Here is a 16,876-nt window from a genome sequence, read left to right as displayed (position 1 = left end):
CCTCAGAGCTACCAACACACCAGATGTGTGCCCTTTGTTTACATCCACCCAGGACTGCCAACTTACCCGGACTGAACGGCTCGGTTTGATCTGCGCCAACGATAAAGGTGTTAAGTTTGGGATACTCAACGACTTGTGCACACGTTGTTGTGGGTGCCCCTGGAAAAAGCCACAGCGAGACATGCCAAGTGAGCTGAGGTCAACTGAGGTCACAGTTGAGGTCAGTTTCTCCCACTTTGTTTAATTTGGTCAGGTCATCGTCGTCACCTCCTAGGATGCGTGCTGAGAACTATCTAGACTACTGCAACCTAGATCAGGCCATTAGTAGACTAGCACTTATTTTTACTATTTAACAATACTAGCATCAGTGATTTACTAAAATGCAGAGCTACTGTTAACAGCAATACAAAAAAATCATGCTTAAATGCAAATAGGATACAAAGGCGTACTGCCAGCTACAGTCAAGGAAAGACACAGGTTCTAGAGTGAGCTTTTCTTGAGACAAGGTTACGCTCAGTGTAGAGCATTGTGTAATGCTCTAGTAGATCATTATCAACTTGATAAAGCTCTAAACAGAGCGAAACATCGCAGTAGAAGCTTGTTCTGCAGCCTGTGTATTTTCTTTAATAAATACAAATAAATGAATAATGATAAATTTACATTTATTTATGCTTTTTTTCTACAATACATTCGAGGGATTTAATGGATAACGTAATGCTAATTAGATTATGGTATTAGTCTGTTAGTGTTATGGGGAGGGAGGGTTGGGTCTGATTAATCATATTCATCACTGATTCTCACCATCAACATGTTCACCATCACCTTTATCACGGATACCATTACTATCATCACCATCACCTTAAGACACATTCATGCAATGTAGATGAACAAGTACAGAGGAACGAAGAAGACATGTTCCTGGAGAACAGCTTAGGAAGACCAGCATAACAGTTTTTGAAAGTATTTCGTCAAAAGAAATGAAAAAAAAAGGGTTCTGACATGTCATAAGATAACGGGTCATTATTGGGTATTCTGGTCAGGTGACTGAGGTTTTACACTGGCTTCCAGGTCCACCCCTACAAGGCAAGTATCCTTGACTAATCAAGGATACGTTATTCCCTAAATCAAGGGTTAGGGGTAAACTATGTATATACAGTGAGAGATACACACCTCTCTACCATGCATCTAATTCGTGCTGTTCTGAAGTCTTACGTGCAATATTGTATTTCGCCTCTTTATCTAAACTATTTTAAAGTTATATTGCTAAATATATTTTTATTTTGTTTAAAATATGCATAAAAAAGAGAAGATATTTAAAGAATAGCAGAACACATGTATAGTTATTATTTGTATATGGAAAAAGTAAATAATATTGGGTACACAAGCCTATTGTGTATACAGGGTAAAGCGGAAGGAAAAGTCATTGATGCAGTTAAGGATAAGACAATATTAATTTGCTGAGGAGTAAGAAGGATTTAGAAAGGGTTGGGAATATGTAAATCAAGTACTTACACTGAAATACACAAACTAGTAATACTTAAATAAGAGTAAAGAGCTGTTTGTCGCACTGATAGACTTAGAAAAGACATAAGATAGGGTGGATAGGGAAGGAGTGTGTCATATATTGCAAATATTTGGAATAAGTAGTAGGTTATTAAAAGCAGTACAGATTTTTTTGATCGGAAGATAGGCTCAGGGTAGGATATATAAAAGTGAAGGAAACCATTTTCCAGTCAAAAGTAAGCGTCAGGCTGGGGTGCGTGATATCACCATAGTTGTTTGATATATTTATAGATGGGGCTGTAAAATAAATAAATGATAGGGAGAGGTGTGAAATTATAAAATAATGATTCGGATACGAGTTGGAAGTTGTTACCATTGCTCTGTCGATGACACAGTTCCCTGGGAAAAGTCTGAGGAAAAGTTGCAAGGGTTCATGGAGGAATTTGGGAAGGCATGTAAAAGAAGGTAAGCTGAACAGAAAATAGCATGAGGATAAGCTTAGTTAAGGGAAGTTCAAAGCCTATCGACTACACAAATCATAAAGGCGTGCTGCACTTAATCTGTTCACTACCAGTCAAGAATACTTAAATCGTTTGAAAATGATTAGAGTATCCTCTGAGTGTATGTACACCCAGATGCATATATTTCTGGGCGTATATACTCTTGAACATCAAATGAGAGAGAACATGGAAGAAGTGAACGTATTTAGATATTTGGAAATGGTTGTGTTATTTATTGGTATAAAGGAAGCAGATGACAACAGTGAAGGAAATGAACATTTCTCCCTCACCCTTCACCTCCCTCTCTTCCATCCTCCAACACTCCATCACTAATATATGTTATTCGCCAACCTCTGCACCTCTACCACCGCCATCATTTCCTCTCCTTTCGCACAAATCTCGTAACCTGCAAATCCCACAATTACGCAAAACAAAGAGAGGAAATTGTGCATCAGGTAACACAATAGCTCGAATGTAAGATTACGCTGAAGATGAGAAGATCCCGACAAGAATGCGCACACGGGAACATTTTCAGTCTTGCACATGAGAGAGAACGCTTGACGCAAGACTAGGTTGACGCAGCGTACTTGCGTTGGTCCCAGTGTTGCACATTTATGTCTGTAATTCTTGCGACTCTTATCATTCTCACGAACCTTACATATGTGTTGTACCTCACCTCTCAGTACACTTAAATAATACGCGTATAATAATAATAATAATAATAATAATAATAATAATAATAATAATAATAATGTTACTGTATCTGTAATGACTGTTGATCAGAGTTTATATAAAATATTGACTTTTAACAATGAAATTATTTGATTAAATTTAAATGCCTCCCATTGAGAAATTGATATTGTAAGAAGAGAACAGGTTATAATCATAATCATAATTTTTAAAGAGGTGGACTGGTAAGCCAGCGGAAGGCCTCGATCAGATGACCAAAATCTTCAGTTGTGGATCCTCACATGACTAAGACCTGCGTCAGGAAACTTTTGTCCTGTTTAATGGCAAACATTATACACAACGTTGGGTATTGATTTTAACAATATAATAATAATAATAATAATAATAATAATAATAATAATAATAATAATAATATTATTATTATTATTATTATTATTATTATTATTATTATTATTATTATTATATGCTTTACAAAATATGTTCGGTTATAGACAATTTTATTTGTAATTGATAAGAGAGTAAAAAGTCGATGGGCCGGATACAGCCATCACCTGTACACCTCTAACTTTCTCATAATTAACCAAGAACAATTATTATAAACTCAAACATGGCGGCCATAACCTCTGTGTTAACGACTCACAGATACTTCACGTTGTCTTCAGTCAAGTGTACTCTAGTGGAGAGTGCCTGCACTTAGTATACAATATACAACAATCTTAATTTTTAAAGGGGTGGTTGGACGAGTAAGCCAGTGGAAGGCCTCGGTCAGATGACCAAAAGCTTCTAGTGGCGGGTCACATGACTAGGATCCCCGTCAGAAAACAACTGTTGTTTCATGACGAAATATAACAACAAATATATATCAGTATGTAGGGACATGTTCTGAGTTAACTTTAATTCCCATGTAAGAAACGGAAGTATCCTTGAGTGATGTTGTGTAGGTTATGTGAAGTTTTCATAATCGTCGTGTAGTCGATAGTTTTCAAACTTAATAAACCAGTGTCTCTGGTATATCTTAGGATCCTACAAAGGTTGTCATCCTCAGTTTCATTTTTTTTTTGTTTTTTTGTCAGGAGACACTTGTCTTGTTTCCTGACGAACAAAACACCACTAACAGTGTCTGCAATATTTCGTATTTCGAAATAAAAAACGTATAATAATATTTAGAAATATGACTGACTGGCAAACTCCTTGTAATATATATATATATATATATATATATATATATATATATATATATATATATATATATATATATATATATATATATATATATATATATATACAGCAAAACTTGATTACATTTGACCTTCGGTTAGGCAAAACAAGAGAATTTCTCTCCTTCCGCCACACGCTAAAAAACAAATCCTCAGTTTCAACATGGGTGAATGCACAATCGTTGGGGTTAATGTTTTGGTTGATTGCGTGCGCGCGCGTGCGTACGCTGGTGAAGACTCTTCTGCCTGAATTATCTTTATTATATTCCTGGGGAGCGTTACACAGCTTCAGGGGAATGGGAGACGATAAAGTTCGAAGGGAAATATGCCTCCATTTCTTTCCCTCCAGTCTTCATACAATGGTTTATTTTTAGCGTCGGCTTTCAGTGTGGCATAGTTGTCCTGGGTCCAGATCTGTGTTATATGCTGACTCTCCCTTTTCCTAGATACTGCCTACGACGGTCGCTCAATACCCAGACACCTGTTGACTGTTGGGTGAAGAGGAACAACAGGTGTAAGGAGACGTCTCGCCCGCCTTGACGAGACGTCTCCTTACTCCTTACATCCTGAGTTATGGGTGTCTAGGGAGTGTTTTAGGACGTAGAACATCCCCGGGAATTTAGAGTTACGCTGATAGTTGCCAACTCCATTTTAAAGTATGAGGCAGACATTCGAGGTCTGCCACGGAGTTAATTGTTGCCCAGCCACAAATATAATAGGAGTGATCCAGAGAAACTTCTATTATTTGACACATGCTGGGAGCGTCACCTCTAACATAACACATAAAACTGAGCGCTGATCAACACGGCGGTGGTTATCAACACCTGGTGTTGCATCCGTATAGATGTTGCAACCCCTGAATGGGTTGCAATGATTATTATGTATATATATAATGTATATTACCTTTTCATATAATTTTATATTGCTTATATTTGCGATAATAGCTAAATCGTAAATGTATTGCTTTATATTGTTATTTGACTTATGTTGTTAGGATATAACATATTAAGTGCTCAGTTCAAGTCTTGATTGTCAAACTACTGTAATTATCGCTTGTAGCTCGTTAGACTGCCGGCTTCTGAGCTGCAGTTGTCCACGTTGCTATCACGTGATCGAGGGGGGGGGGTGTCCTCACCTCGCCTAAAGTATTCAGTCTGCTCTAGACTCTCTTGGTGGTTGGACAGATTGTCTGTCTCATTATTCTTGTTAGTTCTGTAGAACTCTGTTCACAGAACATTGTATAGACTTCGTGATTTTCGACGTTGTACTGAGGTTGTGTGTCACATAGACACTCGAAACATCTCAGGTCCTGAGCTGTAACTTCTCACTTAACTTGTACTGGTATCTGTGTATTATCACAGTCAGGGATTTTCTTATGCTGAACTTAGATTCAGTAGTATGGGAGTTTTGTGACTTTTGTGGAGGATCTGCAGATGGTCCTTACATAGTGTCGTTATATTATCTCCTTGTTCCTGATTCTGTGTCGCAGTTGCTTGTTGTATGGCTATTGGGCTTAGCATTCTTTTTTGTTCAAGCAGACTGTTCTGGTTGCCAGTCAGTTAAGAAGTTAGTTTAACTGAGGACTTTGTCAGTCACTTGTTTAAGTCTAGTCGAGTCGTGAGACATAGTGAACTACTTAGAGCACTTACACACATACACACAAACTTGTACATATTTGTAATATCTTATTAAATGTTGATGTACCTGACGGTACTTAAGAATTACAAATGTGATATGTGCTTTCAGCACAATAATATTGTACTTGAGAGAAGTGATGTTATTTTGATTATTGTGATTAATTTAATTTAATTTAATTTGATAATATACCTCTAGACTTAATAAATTTATTAAATTTTAATTTCTCTAGTTAATAGCCTACCAGTTGTAATCCTGAAGCACTGTTGAATAATACTGAATTCTAATGGATAATTGGACAAGGATACTGACTACTTGTTACGAAAACCCAGTAACAGGCTGGATGCTAGAAGGGCAGTCCTTTTTAGTATTCACTGGAGATCTCTAAGCTTTTAGAATCGCGTTTTTTGTAACAATAGATTACCTGATTATCATGTAGACGACGACACTCTTTGGAAGATGTATATCCCAGGATAACCAAAGAAAAACAAGTAGTGCATCTTATTCTCGTTCTTCCCTAAGATGGTCTTTGTAATAGTCGACTAACTCCAGGTAGTCACGTGAGCACTGGGAGATGCAAAGATCAGGGTTTGATCCTTGCATCTCCCTGATTCCTTCGGTCGTGATCCGAACGCTGTCCCTCCGCTGATGTTATGGCTAACATCATCAATCCCGTATCTTTGCAGAGTTCATGGTTAAGTTATATGTTCTGTCGAGTTTTGCCTAAACCTTGTTTTATCGGCCATGCTACAGTATGGGATAATATAACCAATCATTGTGTATACTCCCTCGAGACTGACAGGAACACTACATCAATATCAGTAAGCGAGGCTCTACAAAGCTTCTCACAGTTGGATCACAGTATGAGAGCAGCGGCATCAGAGGCAGGAGGCTGCTGGCCTAACGGTAGGCAGCGGCGGCTGTCTTTGTGTACGAGGCTACGAGGAACACGTCGGTTCCGGACACGTCACGTAGCAAGAACCAATGCCAAGTCTATTGCCGGTAGTTGACTAGCAAAACACTCGAAGTATCTCCCCTTGCACAGATGAGGAAAAACTTCCCAGCTCAAATTGTTCTTTTGTGTTTGGTTACGGGCGCGTTTGGTGACTTTTCTACCAACATCTGTTGTGTTTACATTGAACTTTGTGAAGATCAGTGCCACTGTGATTTATTTTGATTGTTAAATGGCGAGATTTTTTTTACTCTCCTTGGCAATATAGATGACATGCATCACCGAGCTCGTACGAGAATAAGATTTTCTGGATTCTTGAAGAGTCATTGTCGAATTTCAGAACTGCTTCTGGGGGCGAGGAGGTTGGACTCGCCGTGTTGATCTTCAGTAAAAAGGGAAAGGGAGACGGAGATAGACGTTTCACTATTATATAAGTGGTTTAGAAAACCTACAAGTTGATGAATGAGACATTTGTACACCACTTCGGTATCTTTGTTATGAAAACGTTTCGTCAGTCAATGGCTTCATTGGTCCAATATAAAGAACGGTGGAAAATGAGAAGGAGGTTGAGGTAATCAGTCGTCAACTTCCACCGTTCTTCTTTATATTGAACCGATGATGTCACTGGTTGACGAAACGTTTCTACAACACAGCTCACGTCATCTCACTCCTTAAACCCTGCTGCAGCACACTACCAGCCATCAATAATATGAATCTACCAGCCATAATACAACAACTACACCACATTACCAGACATAATACAACTACACCACATTACCAGACATAATACAACTACACCACATTACCACACATAATACAACAACTACACCACATTACCAGACATAATACAACTACACCACATTACCAGACATAATACAACTACACCACATTACCACACATAATACAACAACTACACCACATTACCAGACATAATACAACTACACCACATTACCACACATAATACAACAACTACACCACATTACCAGACATAATACAACTACACCACATTACCACACATAATACAACTACACCACATTACCACACATAATACAACAACTACACCACATTACCAGACATAATACAACTACACCACATTACCACACATAATACAACTACACCACATTACCACACATAATACAACAACTACACCACATTACCACACATAATACAACTACACCACATTACCACACATAATACAACTACACCACATTACCACACATAATACAACAACTACACCACATTACCAGACATAATACAACTACACCACATTACCACACATAATACAACTACACCACATTACCACACATAATACAACTACACCACATTACCACACATAATACAACTACACCACATTACCACACATAATACAACAACTACACCACATTACCAGACATAATACAACTACACCACATTACCACACATAATACAACTACACCACATTACCACACATAATACAACTACACCACATTACCACACATAATACAACAACTACACCACATTACCAGACATAATACAACTACACCACATTACCACACATAATACAACAACTACACCACATTACCACACATAATACAACAACTACACCACATTACCACACATAATACAACAACTACACCACATTACCAGACATAATACAACAACTACACCACATTACCAGACATAATACAACAACTACACCACATTACCACACATAATACAACAACTACACCACATTACCAGACATAATACAACAACTACACCACATTACCACACATAATACAACAACTACACCACATTACCACACATAATACAACAACTACACCACATTACCACACATAATACAACAACTACACCACATTACCAGACATAATACAACAACTACACCACATTACCACACATAATACAACAACTACACCACATTACCACACATAATACAACAACTACACCACATTACCACACACAATACAACAACTACACCACATTACCACACATAATACAACAACTACACCACATTACCAGCCATAATACAACAACTACACCACATTACCAGACATAATACAACAACTACACCACATTACCACACATAATACAACAACTACACCACATTACCACACATAATACAACAACTACACCACATTACCACACATAATACAACAACTACACCACATTACCAGCCATAATACAACAACTACACCACATTACCAGACATAATACAACAACTACACCACATTACCAGACATAATACAACAACTACACCACATTACCAGCCATAATACAACAACTACACCACATTACCACACATAATACAACAACTACACCACATTACCAGACATAATACAACAACTACACCACATTACCACACATAATACAACAACTACACCACATTACCACACATAATACAACAACTACACCACATTACCACACATAATACAACAACTACACCACATTACCACACATAATACAACAACTACACCACATTACCAGCCATAATACAACAACTACACCACATTACCAGCCATAATACAACAACTACACCACATTACCAGACATAATACAACAACTACACCACATTACCACACATAATACAATAACGTTTCATGTCTCAGGGAATCCCTACATAAAAATTATTATATATCATTATTAGTATCTTTCTTACTCTTTTATAAACTTAAAGTTCATAAGGAAAATATAATATATTTTTTTCTGATAACTGGTTTAAGCAAAAAATAACTTACGTTTTTCTCAAGCTTATTAACAGTGAAAAAAAAAAAAGATACCTCATACGGAGGTTTTCATTCACACGAAATTTTTTTAAGCATATCTGTAAACAAACGAAAATTAAACATAAGTAAACATTATCATACATACCACATATAAACAGAACGAAAATATATAACTACTACAACAACTTAGTGACAATGTTGAAAATGCGTAAGAACTTAGTGACAATGTTGAAAATGCGTAAGATAAATCAAAGTAAAATGTTATGTGAACAAATATATGGGTCAAGGAAATGTTATTTTTTGAAGCTAATTTAGATCATGAGAGTTACTTGTCTAATGTGAAAATTGTGGTTGTTTTTTGATACTTAGATACTTAATTCTGGGTCGAATTTTAGATAAACACACACACGGATAAACACATACATACGTGTAAACACACACGGATAAACACATACATACGTGTAAACACACACGGATAAACATACACGGATAAACACACGGATAAACACAAACGGATAAAAACATACATACGTGTAAACACACACGGATAAACATACACGGATAAACACACGGATAAACACAAACGGATAAAAACATACATACGTGTAAACACACACGGATAAACATACACGGATAAACACACGGATAAACACACACGGATAAACACATACATACGTGTAAACACACACGGATAAACATACACGGATAACCACACGGATAAACATACACGGATAAACACATACATACGTGTAAACACACACGGATAAACATACACGGATAAACACATACATACGTGTAAACACACACGGATAAACATACACGGATAAACACATACATACGTGTAAACACACACGGATAAACACACGGATAAACACACAAAGATAAACACACACGGATAAACACACGGATTTCATCTTCAACTGAAAGGAGATGATTTTTGTCTTTGCTTTTGATATTTATTAAACAATAAGTGAGTCACTTATTGATACACGAATCCGTCATGTACAGCTCCTGTCCACTGACCACTAAAGGTCGGTTTCACGCTGGTGCTGTATAGACGTCGCTAAATATATTCCCTATGATTATTTTACTTGTAAATGATATAACAGGTTGAACACTTTATTATAACAGTCAAGAATATGCCATACGTGTATAGTGAAATTAAGAATATGAAATTAAACACAAAAATTATTCAAAAATGCATTTACGTATGATTACCTCATTTATCACTGTTTTTTTCGGAACCCCTAACGACTTCTCACGGAACCGTAGGGTTCCGGGGAACCCTGGGTGAGAAACTCTGGGCTACAACCACTACACACTACCAGCCATACTAATACAACTACATCACTACCACCACCACCACTACAATAACGCCAGCATCCATTTACGTCCCTCCCCCTCCCATGATCCTACCACCGCCTCGTACAAGGTCGAGACCTGCAAGACACCGGCGGCCTGAGCACGTGTAAGGTGGCCCATTGTTAAAAACAGCGGAAAGACACGGATGTAATTGCTTTGCAGTGTCACCCGGGCGTCCTTACTCGTACTGAATTATTTGTGGTTAAGGGGGTTGAGTCAAAGCTCTTGAGTCCTTCTTGACAACTTTTTGAATGGCGTAGCTGCTCTTCAACTCTTGGACTCTGCTGTGTTCTCATGGTGGAGGGGTGATGATTGTAGTGAAGGGCTCTTGATTTTATGTATTAGAGTTATCCTCCACTTCCTTAGATCAAACCTGATTACCCCCTCTTTCTCCACCTTTCCATTCCCAGGCGCTCTATGACACTTACGAGTTAAGCGCTTCCCTATGAATATTATTAGTCACTTGTTCAGTAAGTTCATAACTGAAAATGTTCATTGATGCGTTTCCTCCCATCCCTATATTCCCTCCCCTCCCCCACACGCACACCTTGGTGCCACCCTGCAACCTTAATGGTTGATATCTTAAAAACCCCGCCGTGAGGATCATGGCCCGTGATTTACTGACCTCGGAGACACATGAAAACACGACAATCAATCATTCTTCGTCCTTCTCTCTCTCTCTCTCTCTCTCTCTCTGAGGTATAATCGTCTCTCTCTCCCTCTCTGAGAGAGGGAGAGAGAGACGATTATAAATTAGTACTTTACATCCTCGTAATAACATGGTGTAGGAAATATTTACCAGACATTTCAGTCAAACAAAAAGATTGCTGCCAGTCAAGGACTCGCGGACAAATGAATGATGAGAAAATTTTCCTCTTTTATATTGCAATGTTTATTTGTGTTTCTCACACGATTACCCACATGGACGTCTTGTAAGGTTCGAGTCATGGCTCGGCTCCTTCCCAGCAGTGAGGATGGAGAGGCTATTTAGGTTGTAATTCTGAGAGAGGAGTTGCTGAAGATTGCTGGTGCTTGTGTCATCGGGGTTGAGACAGTGACATGGCAGTGACTAGGCAGTGTCTTGAGAGTGTCTCTTGTGAGGTTGACGGGTCATCTGGATTGCTTACGGTTCTGTCATCAACTGTACAAGATCTTGGTGAATGATAAGAGAGAGAGAGAGAGAGAGAGAGTTCTCTCGCTACAACAGGGAAAACCTAGTCGTTATAACAGTCAGAACTCAGACAAGCGATGAACCTTAAAAGGGCGATTGTGTTGCAGTTATTAAGGCAACACATGTAACACGAAACATTTCCTTCCTTATTAAGTGTAAAGCGAAGATTCTTCATTGATGATGATTATTATTATTATTATTATTATTATTATTATTATTATTATTATTATTATTATTATTATTATTATTATTATTATTATTTGTCATGGCAGCATATTAACTGCTAAGCGATGTAATTCAAAGGGTTATTTATACAGAACCTGGCGCTGGGTAGGATAAATTTAGGCTCCAGCCAGCCAGACAGCTGCCCAGGTCGCTGTCCTACACAATGGACACAAATATGTTAATCAGAGAAAAAATATTTGGTAATACTCTTTTTTACCACCCGGGTTTTTCAGCTAAGCAGTTTTTTTTTTATGTAATTTCAACAATTGTGATAAATAGTTTAAAACCGACAAGTTGAAGATTGAGACACTTATGCAACATATGAGAATCTCTCATAAAGAATTCCATATGTTGCATAAGTGTCTCAATCTTCAACTTGTCGATTTTAAACTATTTATCACATCTGTCAGACAATGCAACATTATGGGATCTTGACACAAAGAATTCTTCAACGTTTGTCCAACCTTTGGACGAAGACCTAGTTACACTAGTGGATGGTACCACTATTACCCCGCCTTCTCCTGCTTCGCCTCACCTGACTACAGTATATAAGCCACGTCTACGACCCTATGCTATACTTTCTACAAGATTCATGGACTGAACACATCGACTCCAGGCTGAGGTACTGATTACCTCAAACTCCTCTCCTTACACCCTACTGAGTTGTATTGGACTGATGAAACCACTGTGTTGCGAAACGTTTCTTCAATAAAGATTCCCATGTGTTGCATAAGTGTATCAATCTTCGATTTCAACAATAATAAGTGGAATGGAGACAAATTTATTAAGAACCTACATGAAAAAGCTTTCATTGGTAATATAATTAAACGTAGATTAAATTTAAGAGGTAAAATCTAGGCTAAGCTAACATTTTTTTTACTTACTACAAAAAAGGCTCTTTATTATAAGCTCAAAATTGAACTTTCTGCTTCATGCAACCTAATTAATATTGGAGAATTTACATTGAAGCAGCAGCGTGTAAACAAATATACCTTAAAGATACCAGTACTAGATAAAGACAGGGTTTCTTGTTTGGGGGGATCGACACCATGCCCAGCTCTTCTAGGGTAGGGTAGGTGCCTGAGCCAGAGCTTGCAGCTCACGAGACTCATTCCCATTAGCCCCTTTGGGGCGGGGATGGCAGACCAGAGAGGCCTAGCTTATCCCTACGAACCCCGTGAGGGCGGAGAATGTGGCTAGGCCTGGGGACAGTTGGTCCCAATGATGAGGAGGTACTTGTATCTCCTCCCATGGCAGACATTAGTCTGAGATACTCCCGAGAAAGGGAACCAAGGCCGGGCCACCACTTGGAAAAGGTCCGGGCCGGGAGAGTATCGGCGAATCAAGAAGTTTCTTATTTTCTTCAGTATACGTGGTTTGCTTAGAAGAGGCAAGATTTACGTTATACATGTATGGACTACTGAAGAACTTACACTAATATTTCGAACGTATCAACATTCAGTGAGATCAGCGAAGCAGACCGTGTCATTGACGGGGTAACTCCCTCAACCTTGTACACCAGACCACCTCAACCCAACCACTACAATCACTCAACGGGAAATTTTCAACTTGTCCTCATTCACAACTATACTTAACGTGACGTGGTAAACCAGTGTGTGTGTGTGTGTTTCAGCAGAAATGACTAGTGAAAGTGCGATCCTCGGTTCACTAGTAGCGACACTTGGTACTCTGGCAGCCACGCCACAATAGAGTACAACTGAAAAACAAAAACCTAAAACAGAAGCGATTGAAAATATATATTATTTAAAGTTACAATACTTAAATAAATGTTACTAAAATGTTTGACAAAATATTTTCTTTCTAGAGCAGTTTGAATTAATTCTTAAGATAATTAATATTTTATTATTAAAAAATTGCAAGTTCTCACCTTTATGCTACACTATATAAATTAAAAAATATGTGTTTCTTTATGTAAAGAACTAAAATAAACACTATTTAACAACTGAGGTACACCTGACTGAACAGGTTATGTGTGGTCTTAATGACTCTCTTATAATCGATAGGCTTAAAGCCTCATTAATCAAGCATCATTAAAATTTTGGTAAAACTTTTCATCTTTGCCTAGTACACAAGGATTTTTTATAATCGTTGTAGCTCGGTCTACACACACAATACTAAGTAGTGTATTAAATGCGTTTATTTATTTTTAACTTCAAGAACAGTTTTACATTTTGCAGGTGTCAAGGACCTAAAGATCGTGGTTTTTTTTTTTCATCCTTGTGTGCCGAGCATTGTAGCAACGTCATCCCCGGCGACGGCACAAAGACACAAGAGCTATTTAAGGTAAAATCATTGAGGAGTGAGCTAGGTTGGTCAAATTTTATGGAAGAGCGTTAAGTCTTACTGTGGCTCTATGTGTATGTGTGTGAGAGACACCAGCTCCTGGGCTTCGCCTTGTAGCAATCATACAACCAGTGTGATCTGTTAATCTGGTGTACTGATGAACGTACAGTGTGATTGGTATTAGTGGTATAAGTAGCAGTGGTGGTGGTGTGTTCAACATAAACAGTCGGTACCGTTGGTGTGTAATGATACTGTTGTCCCTGACTCAGGCAGTGATCATCGCCTGATGGTGCGGGAGACAGCAGGTGATATCCTCCTCAGGCGTGTGGTGAAACAGGAGAGACGGATAGAGAGACAGACAGAAAAACAGAGAGAGATGGATGGTAAAGATAAGTAATGTAGTTCAGTCACTGGTACATCATTTCACCCAGAAGTGGTCTTTAAGGAAGTACCTGTACGTGATAAAAGTCACTCGTGCGTGAATCGTTGCGGGTAAAAGATTTCCCCTGCATAAAGATTTTTTGTTAAAGTTAGGATTGTTACTTTTGTTTGTAGGTGACACTCTGCCAACTGCAGTTTTAATGCTGTGGTATTTTTTCCTGTGAAATATTTCGTATATACTTATTCTAAACAGCTGGTAGATATTTAAAAAAATGAATATTTTTTTACGTATTTAGTCTGTTTAGGTACAAATCGTCCATTCTACTAACATGGATTTTTTTCCAGTTTGCCCAAATATAATTTATTGCAATAAATTTTATTTTCGGACTCAAGAATTACTTCCAGACATCCTGCGACTCATCTGTGTCCTTAACTTCCGGTTGTGCTCCCGTTTTCCGCCTCTCAAACAGCCTGTCCCTGTCTGCCCTATCTATACCTCTGAGTATTCTGAATATTGTTATCATATCTCCCCTGATTAGGTAAGGCTCGTTAGGAAATAGGACAAGTGTCCCCTGACGCGGGACTTAGTCAGATGATGACCTGCCATTGAAGCTTTTGGTCATCTGACCGAGGCCTTCCGCTGGCTTACCCCTCAACCCCTTTGAAAATTATAGGAGGATAGTATTTCGTTCGGATTTTTAACCCCGGAGGGTTAGCCACCCAGGATAACCCAAGAAAGTCAGTGCGTCATCGAGGACTGTCTAACTTATTTCCATTGGGGTCCTTAATCTTGTTCCCCAGGATGCGACCCACACCAGTCGACTAACACCCAGGTACCTATTTGCTGCTAGGTGAACAGGACAACAGGTGTAAGGAAACGTGTCGAAATGTTTCCACCCGCCGGGAATCGAACCCGGGCCCTCCGTGTGTGAAGCGGGAGCTTTAGCCACCAGGCCACCGGGCCATAGTTATAAAAAAAAATTTATTTATAGGTCTTTGTTGTTGATTCGCCGGTACTCTCCCGGTCCGGATCTTTTCCAGATGGTGCCCCGACCTTGGCTTCCTGTCTTGGGAGTGTCTGAGACCTGTGCCTCCCATGGGAGGAGGTACAAGTACCTCCCCATCTTCGGGATCAACTGTCCCCAGGCCTAGCCACATTCCCCGCCCTCATAGGGTTCGTAGGGAGAAGCTAGGCCTCTGGTCTGCCATCTGCCCCCCTAGGGGGGGCTCGTGGGAATGGCAGTCTTGTGAACTGCAGGTGGTAGCAAGCTCTAGCTCTGGTACCATCCCCACCCTATATATAGGTCGTTGCTTTACAGTTAAAACTACATAAAAAATATTTTGCAGGAATATTTTTTTCGTTTGATTATATATTTTTTTTAGTTTAATCTTACGGGAAAATTGGGCAGTTACGTATTTTCTAGTATTTCCTTAATAAATGATACTGATTTTTATGGTATTTTAATATTTAGTAAATTATTTAAAATGGTAGATTATGATTATTATTATGCTCATGTTAAACCGCTAAACCCAGTTGGGTCATTCAAAGATGGATCAATCCTGATTACCCAGCATTACCTTTATTCTATTTTTAGCATTGAATATATAAGGTGGAGTGTTTTTAAGGTTTGGGAATCCTCGGAGCGCCCAGATGAAACACTGAGAGGAAATTATCTTATATTTTAGTATTGTGTTAGTTGGTCTGCGAGTACAAAGGCAGCAGTTGTCAGCAAGAAGAAATGATCGTAGTGAACTGACAACACGGTAGTTTACGATTGACTTCCCGTCTAAGTCAAGGTTACTGCAGAGTAACAATGCTAGTGACTTCGCTGTCTCCGCCACAGATTCCAACTATCATAAACTCCATCGCCGTGAGGGCAGGTACACACACACACACACGTCAGATACACCTACGCCTACACACACGTCAGACATACAGCTACACGTCAGGATCATGGTTCAGACCACACACAGGTACAGGAGGGTGAAAGAATCATGAAGACACATAGTTATTGCAACCTCTTACTCTATAATTGTCTTTCGCTTTATTCCTGACCCTCATTAACTTTTCTTTCTCTCTCCTTTACCTCTCTTCTGTCTATGTTTGGCTCATCTTTTATTTTTCTTTCTCTTCGTCCTTGGTTGAAGTAGAGTCCTCTGCAGATAGACTCGGTGTGGACTTTAAAAAAAATCATTACCTTTCTCATATGCCCTCTGTCTGTTTGTCTTTCCCT

At 38.7% G+C, this 16,876-nt stretch overlaps 1 protein-coding gene across 2 annotated transcripts in view; it reads right to left on the bottom strand.

Annotated features, from left to right (window-relative positions):
* Window positions 1-16,876, bottom strand: part of LOC128685495 (mucin-2) — a 169,068-nt gene that overhangs the window by 11,218 nt on the left and 140,974 nt on the right. The window contains exon 2 of one of the 2 annotated variants that reach the window (XM_070083023.1): window positions 67-159. The exons of the other annotated variant lie outside the window; for it this stretch is intronic. Within the exon in view, the coding sequence (XP_069939124.1) occupies window positions 67-159 (93 nt within the window). The remainder of the gene's footprint in view (window positions 1-66; window positions 160-16,876) is intronic. 2 annotated transcript variants of the gene reach the window in all.

Source organism: Cherax quadricarinatus, chromosome 8, assembly GCF_038502225.1.
Source record: "Cherax quadricarinatus isolate ZL_2023a chromosome 8, ASM3850222v1, whole genome shotgun sequence".
NCBI lineage: Eukaryota > Metazoa > Arthropoda > Malacostraca > Decapoda > Parastacidae > Cherax > Cherax quadricarinatus.
The sequence above is the reverse complement of the archived record's forward strand: the minus strand, read 5'-3'. Positions and strand labels throughout refer to the sequence as shown.